General features: G+C 36.6%; 1 protein-coding gene across 2 annotated transcripts in view; it reads right to left on the reverse strand.

Moving 5' to 3' along the window:
• Fife (regulating synaptic membrane exocytosis protein fife) overlaps nt 1–13,500 on the reverse strand; it is a 128,648-nt gene that overhangs the window by 39,787 nt on the left and 75,361 nt on the right. For both annotated transcript variants that reach the window (XM_086911695.1, XM_086911694.1), the window contains 2 exons: nt 12,088–12,289; nt 2,301–2,479 (listed from right to left, as the gene is read on the reverse strand). In XM_086911695.1, the coding sequence (XP_086767821.1) occupies nt 2,301–2,479; nt 12,088–12,289 (381 nt within the window). The remainder of the gene's footprint in view (nt 1–2,300; nt 2,480–12,087; nt 12,290–13,500) is intronic.

The following is a 13,500-nucleotide window of genomic DNA, read 5'->3' on the forward strand; positions in this document are numbered from 1 at the left end:
AAGATTATTGCATATCGAATTAGAGAATTCGAAGTGGGTAATTGAAATTTCTTAGGACGATGGTAAAGCTTCCCGTTTTTAAAGGAAGATCTGTAAAATTTCATATCCGTCGGGGGAAAAAATCAGTTTTATCTTCCGAGATAATCTTTCTTTATCTCTTGTCCATCCTTTCTTTGTTTTCTCTTCCACCAAATTCCCACCGGGTATTTTCATTCTGTCGAAAGATGTCCGATAAAAGTTTATAGGGAAAATAGATTCTCCCTGCTTCCAGCCCTTCTGCGATATACATATCGTAAAGAATAATAACATACGTTGTTTTTCGAACTTGTCGTACAAGTCTATATACAATATATTTTTTCTGTGTCCTTTTTGTGTTTAGAAAAAAACATATTTCATTGTAATCGTGAAACAGTTTCAAAAACTACGTAATATTTTTAAATCGCAAAAAAATGTGAGTGGAATGCAATGTTAAGCAATGTTAAAAATGGGCGTGTAATGTATTTTATTTTGAATTCTCGGGGGGGAAAGGCGGTGAAAAATGGCGCAAAACAGGTGGCGTTACGAGTCGTTGTTAACTTTTTGTCAGAATTTCTTTCCATCGTTACCATTTAAGAGCCTTTATGCTCTCATACGCTTCGTTATTTTAATATTTTTGTTCGAAACTCTTGTTTTTTTCTTTTTTCTTTTTTTTTTTTTTTTCTACTTCCTTTCAGTTTCATTAATTTTTACAAAAAGCGCAGCGTATTTGAAGGTGTTCGCTTTGAAACACTTTTTTCTCAAATATCATTCTCACAATCTTCACAAAGCCATTTTCTATACGTAAGAAGCGTTAGTTTTACGCGTGGACCTTGTTCCACTTTCAACCGTATAACGAAGAGAGAATACTTTTTTTTTTTTTTTTTTCAGAATTTTTACAGAATTTCAAAAAATTGTGTGTTTTCCGCATTGTCCGCCGGGTTGTTAAATTCCCGATTTTGTAATTAAGTTAAAATTTAATTACCAACACGCGGCAAGGTTTTTCCATTCTCACGGGAGAGATATTTAGATCTGAATTCTGAATCGTACTTTCCATTCCCTATTTATTTTTATTAAACACATACAAAACATTATAACACTCCTTAAAACTCTAAGAATAACATCTTTACCGATGTTATTCTGTTTGGTAAGTAAGCAACAACGAGGGGAAAAACGAGAGAAAGAAAGAAAAAAAGGGGAGCGAAGGTAAGCAAGTAATGGAAAGAAAGGTGAAAACTATTTTGAGAAGGAGGGGGGGAATGCAAAGGAGATTCAAGCAAACAGTCAAAGGTATTACGAAACGAAGTTATGAATTTTTAAAAGGATCCGATACAGAGATACCGCATCTGGGAGGAGAAACTTTATTATCACGTTATCCGCCTCTCTAATTACATCGACAGAGTAACAGCTCTCTCCTCTTCTTCGTGGAAGAAACTTCAACGACCCAGATTCAAAATTTGAATATTCGATTACACCTTCCTTCCTTCCTTCCTTACTTCCCTTTAAACCCTCCCCCACCCTTGCACTTCAACGATTCCTCGAGTATCGGTGTATTACATTCTCGATTTCAGTTTCACCGCGGCAAAAACTTTGCGAAAAGATGTTCGAGGCGGATACCGCCGAGTTATCTTTGCCGGATAACATCTCGCCTCGAGCGCGAACAAAGCGACGAAAAGTGTCCTCCGAAATCTTGTTTGACACGAGTCTCGCTAATGTCTGCCCAAAAAATTAGCATCACTCGCGATTCCCCACATTTTTCTCACCGATGATAACTTTCTACTATGAGTTATTATATTGTATTACACATCGTATTGATTTATATTATAAGCATTTAATTTGTTATCAGTAGATATTATAGGGCTGGTGAGAATCATAATCGGTTCGTCTGAATTATTTCAATATACCAGTTCTTATACATTAATTTTTAAATAATTTCCAGATTATTTGGCTAGATTGGACCTAACTGGTCATTAAATATCTTAACACTAAACAATCAAACAATTAATCGATTGAATGAATAATAATAATTCAATCGACTGGTAATAATTTATAATTTTTCGTTCATATCTTAACTTATCCAACACATCATTATCGATGACGAGCAATATTTCAAATTCTCCTATCTCCCCTAATCAATTATACGTGTCACGGTGAGATATTAAATAAAAAAAATTCCCTTAAAAGGAAAAAAAAAAACATATTGAAAATCGTGAATGGTCCCAGTTTTCTCTCTTCCCTTATAATAGGACGGGAAAAGATTTTAACGGGAAGATGCCGCTACTCACTCATGTCATTGTCCGCGTGATGGATAACGATCTTGATACTTTCCCCGTCGACGAGGCTTCCTTGTCGTGCCAGCTCACGATCCTCGGCGGCGACCCTGTTCACAGCCGATGGAGGGGCGACTTTTGTCGCGGCCGAGGAGCCCGAAGATGCCAATCCCTTTATGGCGTTTATATCCGGCCTGAAATCAAAGTGTCGCACGTTCATTTTTACGCCGAGCTGTGTGCACGGACGGAAGGGAGGGGAGAGATAATTCAACGAACTTGATTCGCTGGAATTTTAAATTTTGAAAAAAAGGGAAGAACAAGTTCTCCGAGCAAAATATTCGATAAATCAATGTTTGTTAATTATTGACAAACTCTTATTTTTCCGAAATTAGAAGAAACTTTGAAATTCTTTTCTGCATCCAACGTTTATATACGTGAAAATGTAACGTTTGGCGATTATTGAGGGAATATTGACGAAAAGGAAATAATGGATTGGAGGGAAGAACAAGTTCTCTGAATAAAATATTCGATTATTTAACTCGATGTTTATTAATTATTGACAAACTCTTATTTTTCCGAAATTAGAATAGAAACCGAAATTCTTTTCTGCATCCAACGTTTATATACATGGAAATGGAGATCTAACGTTTGGCGATTATTGAGGGAATATTGACGAAAAGGAAATAATGGATTGGAGGGAAGAACAAGTTCTCTGAATAAAATATTCGATTATTTAACTCGATGTTTATTAATTATTGACAAACTCTTATTTTTCCGAAATTAGAATAGAAACCGAAATTCTTTTCTGCATCCAACGTTTATATACGTGAAAATGGAGATGTAACGTTTGGCGATTATTCGCATTGAGCGGTGGATAACACACGGAGGAATAATTCGTAATAATATTGTTATAGGTTTTGTGTTTAAAATTCACGCGTTAATATTTTTATTGATTGAATCAAATTCTTCTCTCGCCTATTTCGTTTCGTCTCGATTTCAATAATTAATAAATCGATTTAGCAGAAGATTAACAGTCGAACGAAAGTGCATTTTGGCTTCTCTCTCGTCGAGTTCGACCAATGGAAAAGTTACTTTAATCTTCTTAAACAAGTATATAATTAGATTTTCGGGTTAAATTTTTTTTTATACTTGTTGAATTCTTTTATATCGAAACACGCTTAAGAATCATTGGAACGAGAAAATGTAGCCAGTCACGTTCGCAGTGTTTGGAGAGGAAATGCGAAAATGATTGGAACGAGTTAGAAAAAGCAAGGAATCATTGAAGAACGAGTCACGTTTGGCGTGATCGCGTTATCCATCTGTAGCCAAAGACGAGGAATTATTATGCGATTGTATAAAGTCAAATCCAAAACACGTAGCTACATAGCTTTTTTAATGAGAGGAGGAGAATCGTTCGAAAATCGTTCCAAACATTTCTTCTTATATCGAAATTCTTCCGTTCTTGTAATTGAATTTCGTACGAATTCGATTGAAAAAGTCGGATCGATGAAGGGAAATGAAATATTTTCCTCTCGATTCGAAATTGTCGTCTCAACGTTGAAATTATTATTAGACGATCAAACTGCACAAGTATCGTAAAGATGCAACACGTATTTTATATATTTATGCATGAATTACTGGACGTTGTTTCGATTCTGTTTAATGCGACGAGAAGAGGAGAGTTCGTAAAGAAAGAGAAATCGTTTCAGTCATTTCTACGTCGAAATTCTCCCGTTCTTCTAATTGAAAACGAGTTCGATTCAAAAGAAATCGGATCGATGAAGGGAAACGAGCTATTAGAAACACTTCCTTTTTCTTTTCCTCTCGATTCGAAATTGGCCCGTTCGATACGAGAAATTTCACAGTAAAATTGTCGTCTCGACGTTGAAATTATTATACGGGATGTCCCCCTGTTAATTAAATCGAATTGCGCAAGTATTGCTGAGTTTAAATATACGTAAAGGCGCGACACGTATTTGCGCGCGAGTCGGGCGTATCCTTGGACGCGAACGCCGTTTCGATTCTTTGTTTATTTCGAAGCGCGACGAGTTCAGTAGAGGAAAGTCATCGGCACGATCCACATCTACGCAACGCAATTTATTCCTATTTCCTTTATTAAATGTATTCTTTCTTTTATCCTGCATTATTTTAATTATTTTTTACTTTAATCAAATCGTCTCGCGATTCTATCCCTTAACAGATCTGCGATCGAAAGATAAAAAAAGAATGTTGTAGAAGCACAAGTTGTTCTGCGAACGTTTTGTTACGTTGAAAAGAAGTTTGCGTTCCCATTCCATCTTTATCTTGCTTTTCTATTAGTTCTTGAAATCGATTCGAACGATACACAATCGTTTGCCCACAGGTAAAAAATCTAGTAACTTAATCTCTAGTGAATAGTAAACACAAACACATCTCATAAATACCATCGCCTTATTGATTGTACGATTTTCGATGTAACGACGAGCGAGCTCCCTATGAACTTTAGATTTCATATTTTAATATAACTTCTTTTATTTTTTTGCACATCTAATGTTTACGTAATATTCTTTCCTTATTTTCACTCTCGTGCAGTTTTAATCCCTGTGTACGGACAACAATTCGCAACCACTGTAAATCAAGTCACTTTTCAATTAAAATTTCCACGATAATAACGTATCATAATGAAAAATTAAACGAAAAGCGACACCTTAAGCAACGAATAGCCTCGATATCGCGATTACAAATATCTGCAATTTCGTTGTCATACGTGGAAATGTATTACAAGAAACGAAGCGAGCCGAAGTAAAAAGGAAAAAAGAAGAAGTTGCACTCTTTATCTCCTCGTCCGCTGTTTCGCGAAATCCTAATTAATCTGGTTCTCGAACTCGAGGCGAAACGACCATCCTCGCTCGGAATAGCGGAAGATGGAGTGGAGCTTAAGCGAGGGGGGTTCATGCTCGAAAAGCGCTGAATTAAGTGAAACAGGGCGTTTCGCGCGGTTTCTGCTCGACCTGCTTGGCTCGACTCAATCGATACGCCCGATTTGAATACGTCCACGCGGAGAAAGAGTTAAGCGTGGTAGTTGACGAGAGAAAAAAGGTGAGGGAAGATGACGATGACGAAGGCGGTGGAAGAGGAGGAAGAGAGAGAGTGCGAAAAATGGTTGAAAGCGGCGATTGAGCCCGAGAATCGTAATATCCATGATTCGCTTCCCAACTTTTTCGACGTTTAACTGGTCTAAGAAAATTGGAAGAAAGTTTTTAATCGGTAGGTGAGAACTCTTGGAATATCTTTTTGGTATCCCTCTTGGAGGAGGAGGAAGAATCGTCGATTTTAATCGTTGAGAGACGGACTTTTCGAGGGGTTGAAAAAATTGAAAAATGTGTTTTTTCGCGCGATTAGAGAGAAAGTTGTCGTCGCTGGATTGTTGGCCGTTAAGCGACGCTTAATCCCTCGTAAACAGGGTTGCCAAGTCGATGATCTTGTTCGCGTTGAATCACGCTCTTGGTATGGTAAAATCTTTGCCACCTCGATCGAATTTTCTTCCGCTTCGAGTCTTCCCTTCGAATCGTTCGATATCGAATTCTGGAAAAATGTATCGATGGGAGGGGAAAAAAATATATAAGCTTCTTCGGGTGTTAAATTCTTTCTTACTTTTTTTGGCACGTTTTACGAGATACCGTTTTCCAAGTTTAAAAAAACTCGTAAAAAGTTGCGCGAATATCGAGCTGGTTTATGGCGTCGAAATAATAACCAAGTTTCCGATAATTTTTTATTTTTTCTTATACACATTTAACGCGAGAAAAAGTTGTGGAAATTTTTTTTATTAAACGTAATCGTAATCGTTATCGATCTCGAGAAAAATTTGAGATTTCTATTCATAGTCTCCTATCGTTTTCTTCTTTTTTTTTACCTGGATCATCTTTCGTTGTTGCAGAGTCTGGACTTATACTTCGAAACTTTTCGCGGAGTAACTTTCCGTTTTTAATTAGAAAAGTTTCCCGCGTTTATTCTTCCCCCGCAAAACAGAAAAATCGGGGGAGGGGAGGGAAGGATTTATCGCGCAGAAAAATAACTTTAATCGAATTTATCATCCCCTCGGAAATTTTATTATTATCGTATAATGGTGGAAGGATATGTTGTACGAGGTGTGATGATATTTCAACGAACAAAGGTATCGTATTCTCTGCAATCTTCGTGTTACACGGTTTTTCGTTTGACATTCGTCGTGGACGGATATATAAAATGGAAGATATTCGGTTCTCTTCTGTTCCGAAAAAAAAAAAAAAAAAAAGAAGAAAAAATGAATCCAGCGATAAAAACCGGGACAGTTGATTGAAGCATTATACGGAATACGCGGTGGCGACGAATCGGTTAAAAAGAAAAAAAAGAAAAAAAAAAAGAAAGAAAGATACCGATCGAACGAAACTCCGACGTTTTATTTTCCTCTTCTCCGCTTGTCTGTCGATCAACCTTTCGAAGATACATCCTTTTTTTTTCTTTTTTGTTCCTTTCAAAAAAAGATTACGATTCGAAAAATTGATACCTCGTTCGATCCGATTCATTTTTTAAACGATTCGTTTTTTAAACGAGCGCGTCAACGAACGGACGTATTTTATAATTAACGTGGAAGCATTTACGACACGGAAACACGATAAGTGATGGAGCATCTATTAATTCGTTAACACCGCGGCGTCACAATTAGCGGAGCGCTCTCGTGCCGCGTAAGTTGCCGCGAGAGCAGTTGAGAAATACCATTTTGACGAGACGAGATGTATTACGGGTTCAACGCAGTGTACACGATATTGCGGGGAACGTCGTTATGCTAACAAGTCGTTGTGCCAACTTGGCTGCTCCGCTCTCGATCGCAAAATCGCAAAATCGATTGAAGCGAGCGTGTATTTGAAGGAAATTGAGTATCGTTTAAAAATCTCTCTTATCGTAATATTTCTGTTATCTGAACTTGAACTGCATGTTTCATATACATATATATATTGGAAATGGAATTTAATTTAAAATTGACAACATCATTGGCAATTATTTGTATAACAAAACGTTTGGGATCTCTAATTTTTACAAGAAAAATCGTTTTTTACATTTGAGAAAAAAATTTCACCTCCTTACCAGTTTGAAAATCGTAGTGAAAAAACTGATTATTTAAAATAATAATAACATTTATTTCACTACAGTTAACTCGATAAGTAAATTATTCAAGTGACTTATCGAATTAGTTTCAAATCGTTAAAATTTGGTCCAAAATCTCCGGTTTTATACTATAAAAAAAAAAAAAAAATTGGACGTCGATATCTAAATATATACACTAAATATAAAAATTAAAATAATCCGAATTTTCGCTTCGAGTTGGCGAGAATCAAAGAGAAACAACGACTTCCTTTCTTTAGAACACCATTTCCAATTCTCCAGCTTATCGTATAATATTTTTCGTCAAATATTTCACTTAGCGATTACTTAATAATGCTTCAAATCACGAATAAAATAAATTTCCTTTCTTTATCCCATACTGTATTAATCAAACGCAATGTTGGACGTTCCCTCATTACATCTATTCGTACATTTTCAACGATACGACAGAAAGCAAAAAAAATGTAATTCTCTCTCTCTCTCTCTGAAACGGCGAAAAAAATAATTCTGTTTCCATCAAAATCCGTATTGTTCGTGCCACTGTAACCTCTTAATACGTAATTCCCTCCAAGAGTAAGTTGCGCGAACCTAATGAAAATGGAGGGAACAGGCTCGTCTCGGGTATTAATAACCAGCCAGGTTTGCCAACCTCGAGTCAGAGAAATTCGCGGAGAATTCGGACGGATGCGCACGGAACCGTGCGATAACCGTGCACAGGGAGCGGGGAGGGGAACCGAAGAAGGTGGAGGAGACGTGTGCTCCACAGAGATTGCATAGGTGTGGCGTTAATTATTTCCCCAGTGGCGGGAACCTGGTGTTTGCCATCTACTCGAGTTTTTGCTGGTTTATTATTTCGCCTGGCTTTAACTGTGGGGAAAGGAGGGGGAAAATGCTGGTAATTTTCCCCGAGCGGATCTTCTCTAACCGCGCGTCGCTTTTTTCCTTATTTTCGAAAACATGGGAGGCTTGTCGCTTTCGAAAGAATGGAATTTTGTATCGACGGTGAAGTTTTATTACGAGTTTCAATTTTCAGTCGTGTCCCTTCGATTTTCCGTTCTTCTCGATTATTTAACAAATTCTCCTCCTCTTCTTTTACCGCTCGTTTTTCCTTTCTTTCTCGAGAAAAAAGACAGGATAATATTGCGAAGTTGGATATTTCGTTTGGAAGAATTTTTTTGAAACGAAATACGCGATATTTTTAGGTTGAAGGAGGAGGTTGAAGGAGAACACACACGCGTGGATATTATAATAATTTTTCGTCGGTGGAAAAGAATTTGATAGGTCATTATTTACTGTGTAAATAAAAAAACAAATATTGTTCCAGAGGAAAAGGATAGTTGGAGCGCAGGAAAGATACGATTTTTCGTATGCCGTATGCGAAACTCTGTTATCCCTCGTAATTTATTGACCTTGGCTCGACACAGCTCTCGGGTTTTGAACGTGAGGTGTACCTTTGCGTCGATTTGCATCGCTATCCTATGATAATTTTTACGCGAAAACGTGACCCTTTTAAAGCAGAAAAATTTCACGTAACAAAGAATGGAATCTCGTTTGGACGAACGTTTCGGAAATACTATTTTCAACTTCGTAAAACCATCGGTAAAAAATTTAACGAGCCTTTGCCTTCCTCTCGAATTCCAAGAATGGATGGACGAGGAATTAATAAATTTAAATGTACGATTCGAAATAAAGTTCGAAATTGTTCGGAGTTGATATTCGTTGAAAGTAGATCTCTTATCTTGTTTCTTCAAAGAGAAAATATTTCGTTTGGGAAATCTCTGTGGACGAATGCCAAAGTTTTCCGTTTCGTATCAAATAGAAAAAAAAAAAAGAAAAGTCTAAAGCGTCCCGTAATGTGATATTTTTACGAGAGATATTCGTTGTCCGCGACATTAAACAAACGAACAAAAGATACAGGTATTGCATAGGTTTTGATTATTTTAGATAAATAGGTGTAACGATCGATTCGAATAAATGAATCGAACGTATCAATCGAGCACGAATCGAGCGGTATTGCTGTGTATTTTGTAACGTTGCGTCGAATTGAATTTTCACGTTTCGACAAAGCACGGAAACCGACCATAAATGCGTAATACGATACACGTATACACGTGTTATATCATCAAATAATTAAATAAATATCTATTAATTAAACACAATGGATCTAATTGTATATAATTAAACGAATACAATTAATACGATACAATGCGCGTTGCATATTGCATTTTGTCACAATCTAAATCGATCCGTTTAAACGAATAAATCGTTCGAAACAAAATTAGGAAAAATTCAAAAGAATCGTAATTTTCGATATATATATATACATTTTAAATTTATCAAATTTAATTGAAAGTGTTCACGCGAAGATCGAATGTTTGGGAACACGGATGGAAAGGATTAAATTTAATCTCGACTCGCATTGGAAAAGATGCAAGGGAATGGAACGAAGGTAAACACGTCTTGGATTAAAACTAACCGCAAAAATTTTCACGCGTTTTTCGTTCGTCTTACGAACGTTTGTCGCGGATAATATTAAATGGAAAGATCGCGAGTGGTAGTTTTTGTAAATAAGGAAAAAGATAATATGCGACTGTTCAAAATATCGAAACTGGATTAAATTCTTTTCGAATCGTAATTTCTTGAAAATCAATCTAACCACGCTGCGCACGTTCGATCGATGTCCAATGCCGCGTGTAATGGATTTCCCTATTGATCTTCCGAATGGCTTGTCTGCTGTCAACAGATGACGGGTATTATGGGTTATTAACTACTTCGAGTTTCTCTCGAACAACAGATACGACGATAATAATAACTAATGCAAAAAGTATCACAATTCGAGATATTAAACAGAAAAAGAGTAGATTTAAAAAAAAAAAAAAGAAGAAGAAACGAATTTTTCCGTTAAACCATTATCTTCCAACATTTTTATCGGAGGAATCATTCTCTCCGCCCTCGTTCCAAAAAAATATTATAACACGTATATACCTGGTGGGAATAAAAAAAATTCCAATAATTAAACTCGCGAGTTTTTGTTACATTCTATTGGAATTTTCGTGCATCGAGACCGCTCCGTCCACACTCGTTGTGTATAATCGTTGTAAATATTTCGAGATCGATCGATTTTGCTTGATACTAAAAAAAAAAGAAGAAGAAGAAGAAGACTTATCCGAGAGCGATTAAAATTACGCTGGAAACACACACGCGAGAGAATCGATACTCTACTCGCTCCTCCTCGACAATTATCCTTATTACGAAGATTATTTCGGGAAAACCACTTAATTTGCGCACCGGAGCGTTATTAAACGGATGACGTATAAACGCTTACAGCTCGAGAGCCCCTTCTCTCGCTTCGTGCGCCGTTTCTCGTCAGGGCCCAAAAACTTTTCTCTCCGTTTTATTTTGCAAATCGTAAAAACCTGTTTGAGGAAAAATTGAATTCTACTTTTGAAAAAATATTGGGAATTGGCTTGTATAAAAAATATAATCGATTCAAACGCGTTACGTTTGAAACCAACGGGGGAATAAATTAAAAGGAATGTATAAACGTATATATATTTTTAATTTAAGTAATTCAATTCGCAATGTTTATACGAAACACAGAGATCGAATTTTCTTCGAGGATACGATGGAAAAGTATCGATCAAATTTAATTTAACAAGCGATTCCTCGTCAAAATTTTTCCTTGTCGTAACTTTATATTTTACCGTAACGAATCGATCTATTTGAGGAAAAATATTAGGGATAACTGTTTTAAAAATTTAATCGAAACGTTCGATTGAAAAAAGTTACGTTTGAAATTAATGGGAAATGAATTAATAAATTAAAAGGAATCGTTCTCGATACGATCTGATTAAATATATATATATTTTTTAAATTTATGTAATTTAATTCGCAATGTTTATGTACGAAACACGGGGATCGAAAATTATCGATCAAATTTAATTTAAAAAGTGATTCCTCGTCCAAGGATCCAAAATTTTTCGTTGTCCTAACTTTATATTTAGATGAATCGATCTACTTGAGGAGAAATACTGGAGATAACTGTTTTCAAAATTAATCGAAACGTTCGATTGGAAATGTTACGTTTGAAACCAACGAGGAATGAATTAATAAATTAAAAGGAATCGTTTTCGATACGTTTTGATTAAATATATGTACATTAAATTTTCATAATTCAATTCGCAATGTTTATACGAAACACGGAGATCGAATTTTCTTCCAAGATACGATGGAAAAGTATGGATTCCTCGTCAGGGCTGAAAATTTTTCGTAATCACAACTTTATATTTTACCGTAACGAATCGACCTATTTGAAGAAAAACAAAATTCTACTTTAAAAAAATATTAGGGATGACTTAAAAATTAAACCTTTAAAAATTAATCGAAACGTTCGATTCAGAAAAAGTTACGTTTGAAACCAACGGGAGAATAAATTAATAAATTGAAAGGAATCACTTTCAAGGATACTATCCGATTAAACGTATATACATTTTAAATTTCTATAATTCAATTCGCATTCGTTTATGTACGAAACACGGGGAATGGAAAATTATCGATTAAATTTAATTGGAAAACTCGATGTTCTTCCTCGACAATTATCCTCACCGCGGAGGATTATTTCGGGGAGAGCGGTTAATACGCGAAGGGGAGCGTTATTAAACGGATGATGCACAGAGCTTACAGTTGAGAGCCCCTTCGTCTGGTGCGGCGCTCCTCGTCAGGGCCCAAAACCGGCGGGGGAACGACCTTTGGCGAAACGACCGGCACAGAGGACGCCTCCAAATTCATCATACTTTCATCCTCGGCCCCGACCTCGTACGGCTTCACAACCCGGAACGACAATCTGCGAGTGGCCGGCCTTTCTTCCGGGGGTTTCCTTCCTCCTGGGGAAAAAGAAATATTTCCTTCGTTAACGCTCCTTCGTCTCGCAGAATTTAATTTAATTAACGACGCGGTCAAATGGCCGTTTTTGAAATTTCGTTTAGAATTTCTTGTATACAAAGTTACTGTATCGCGTACGCACGACTCATTCACTTTTTCCATAATGTAGATACAACCCATTTTTCAATATTCACAACTTTCTGTATTGTTTACTTTACGAATCCAATTAGCTAAAATCTATCTATTAAGATACAAATGTTTTTTTTTTTTTTTTTGCATTTGACCGCTCATGGTTAGGAATACATGAAATGTCGGTAGGTTTAGTGTTAATCGATATCTCCTCGAACAAGAGGAAGGAGATTTTTCCCTCCGTTTTGGAGAAAATTGTTTTTATACGTCGAATCAACGAATTTCGAGCGAATTAGCGGCGCTGGGATTCTTGGCCCGCAGGGATTCGGTTAAGTCCGTCGTATTTACGTTTCGATTTTAATAATTTAATATAATAATCCATTATACTGGTTGAATACCGTGTATTATAATATTAATATTCGCGCGTTAAAATTTCAATAATTTCGTACGATTAAGTGTAACGATTAATTCGTATAATTTTCAGAAAAAGAAAGAAAAGGAAGGGTATTATTGTTACCGTATCCGACTCGATATCGCGCAATCTCGATCCAAGGATGAGATTAACAATTTTCGTAATCACGATTACGATTCTCCTTAACCCGGCGATTCGGTTTAAACCGAATTAAAGTCTGTCGAATAGCCCGTAACAAGCGCACAAATTAATTGGAACGGCGTTGAACCTCGTTACAAAGTATTTCGACTATTAGAGATTAAAGTTCGAGTTGGAGATCCGGTTGAAATTAGATGAAATTAGGCTCCTGGACACGGATGCGACTAACTAGGAGCAAGCCCCCTACAGGAGGAGAAGTTAAACTCGATTAAACGTCTGCACCACTTTCGGCGAAAGACATCGGCCAACCCAATCGAGTGCTCCATCCTCTCATAACTGTCCGATCTTTACGCCCGAACGTCGTCTATTTGCGCTCGTAAATATTACGTTTGTGGCGGATTCGAGAGGATTAAAAATGCAACATCGAGAAAGATCGTCGACGATTCGAATTGCTTTCACGGTGTTTATTGGATTGGTGGAAAAGGATTGACGATAGAAACGAAATATCGATGCTACAGAAGATCGAAAATCGCT

Source organism: Apis florea, unplaced genomic scaffold (assembly GCF_048593485.1).
Source record: "Apis florea isolate Af1SG1 unplaced genomic scaffold, ASM4859348v1 contig_3367_pilon, whole genome shotgun sequence".
Taxonomy (NCBI): domain Eukaryota; kingdom Metazoa; phylum Arthropoda; class Insecta; order Hymenoptera; family Apidae; genus Apis; species Apis florea.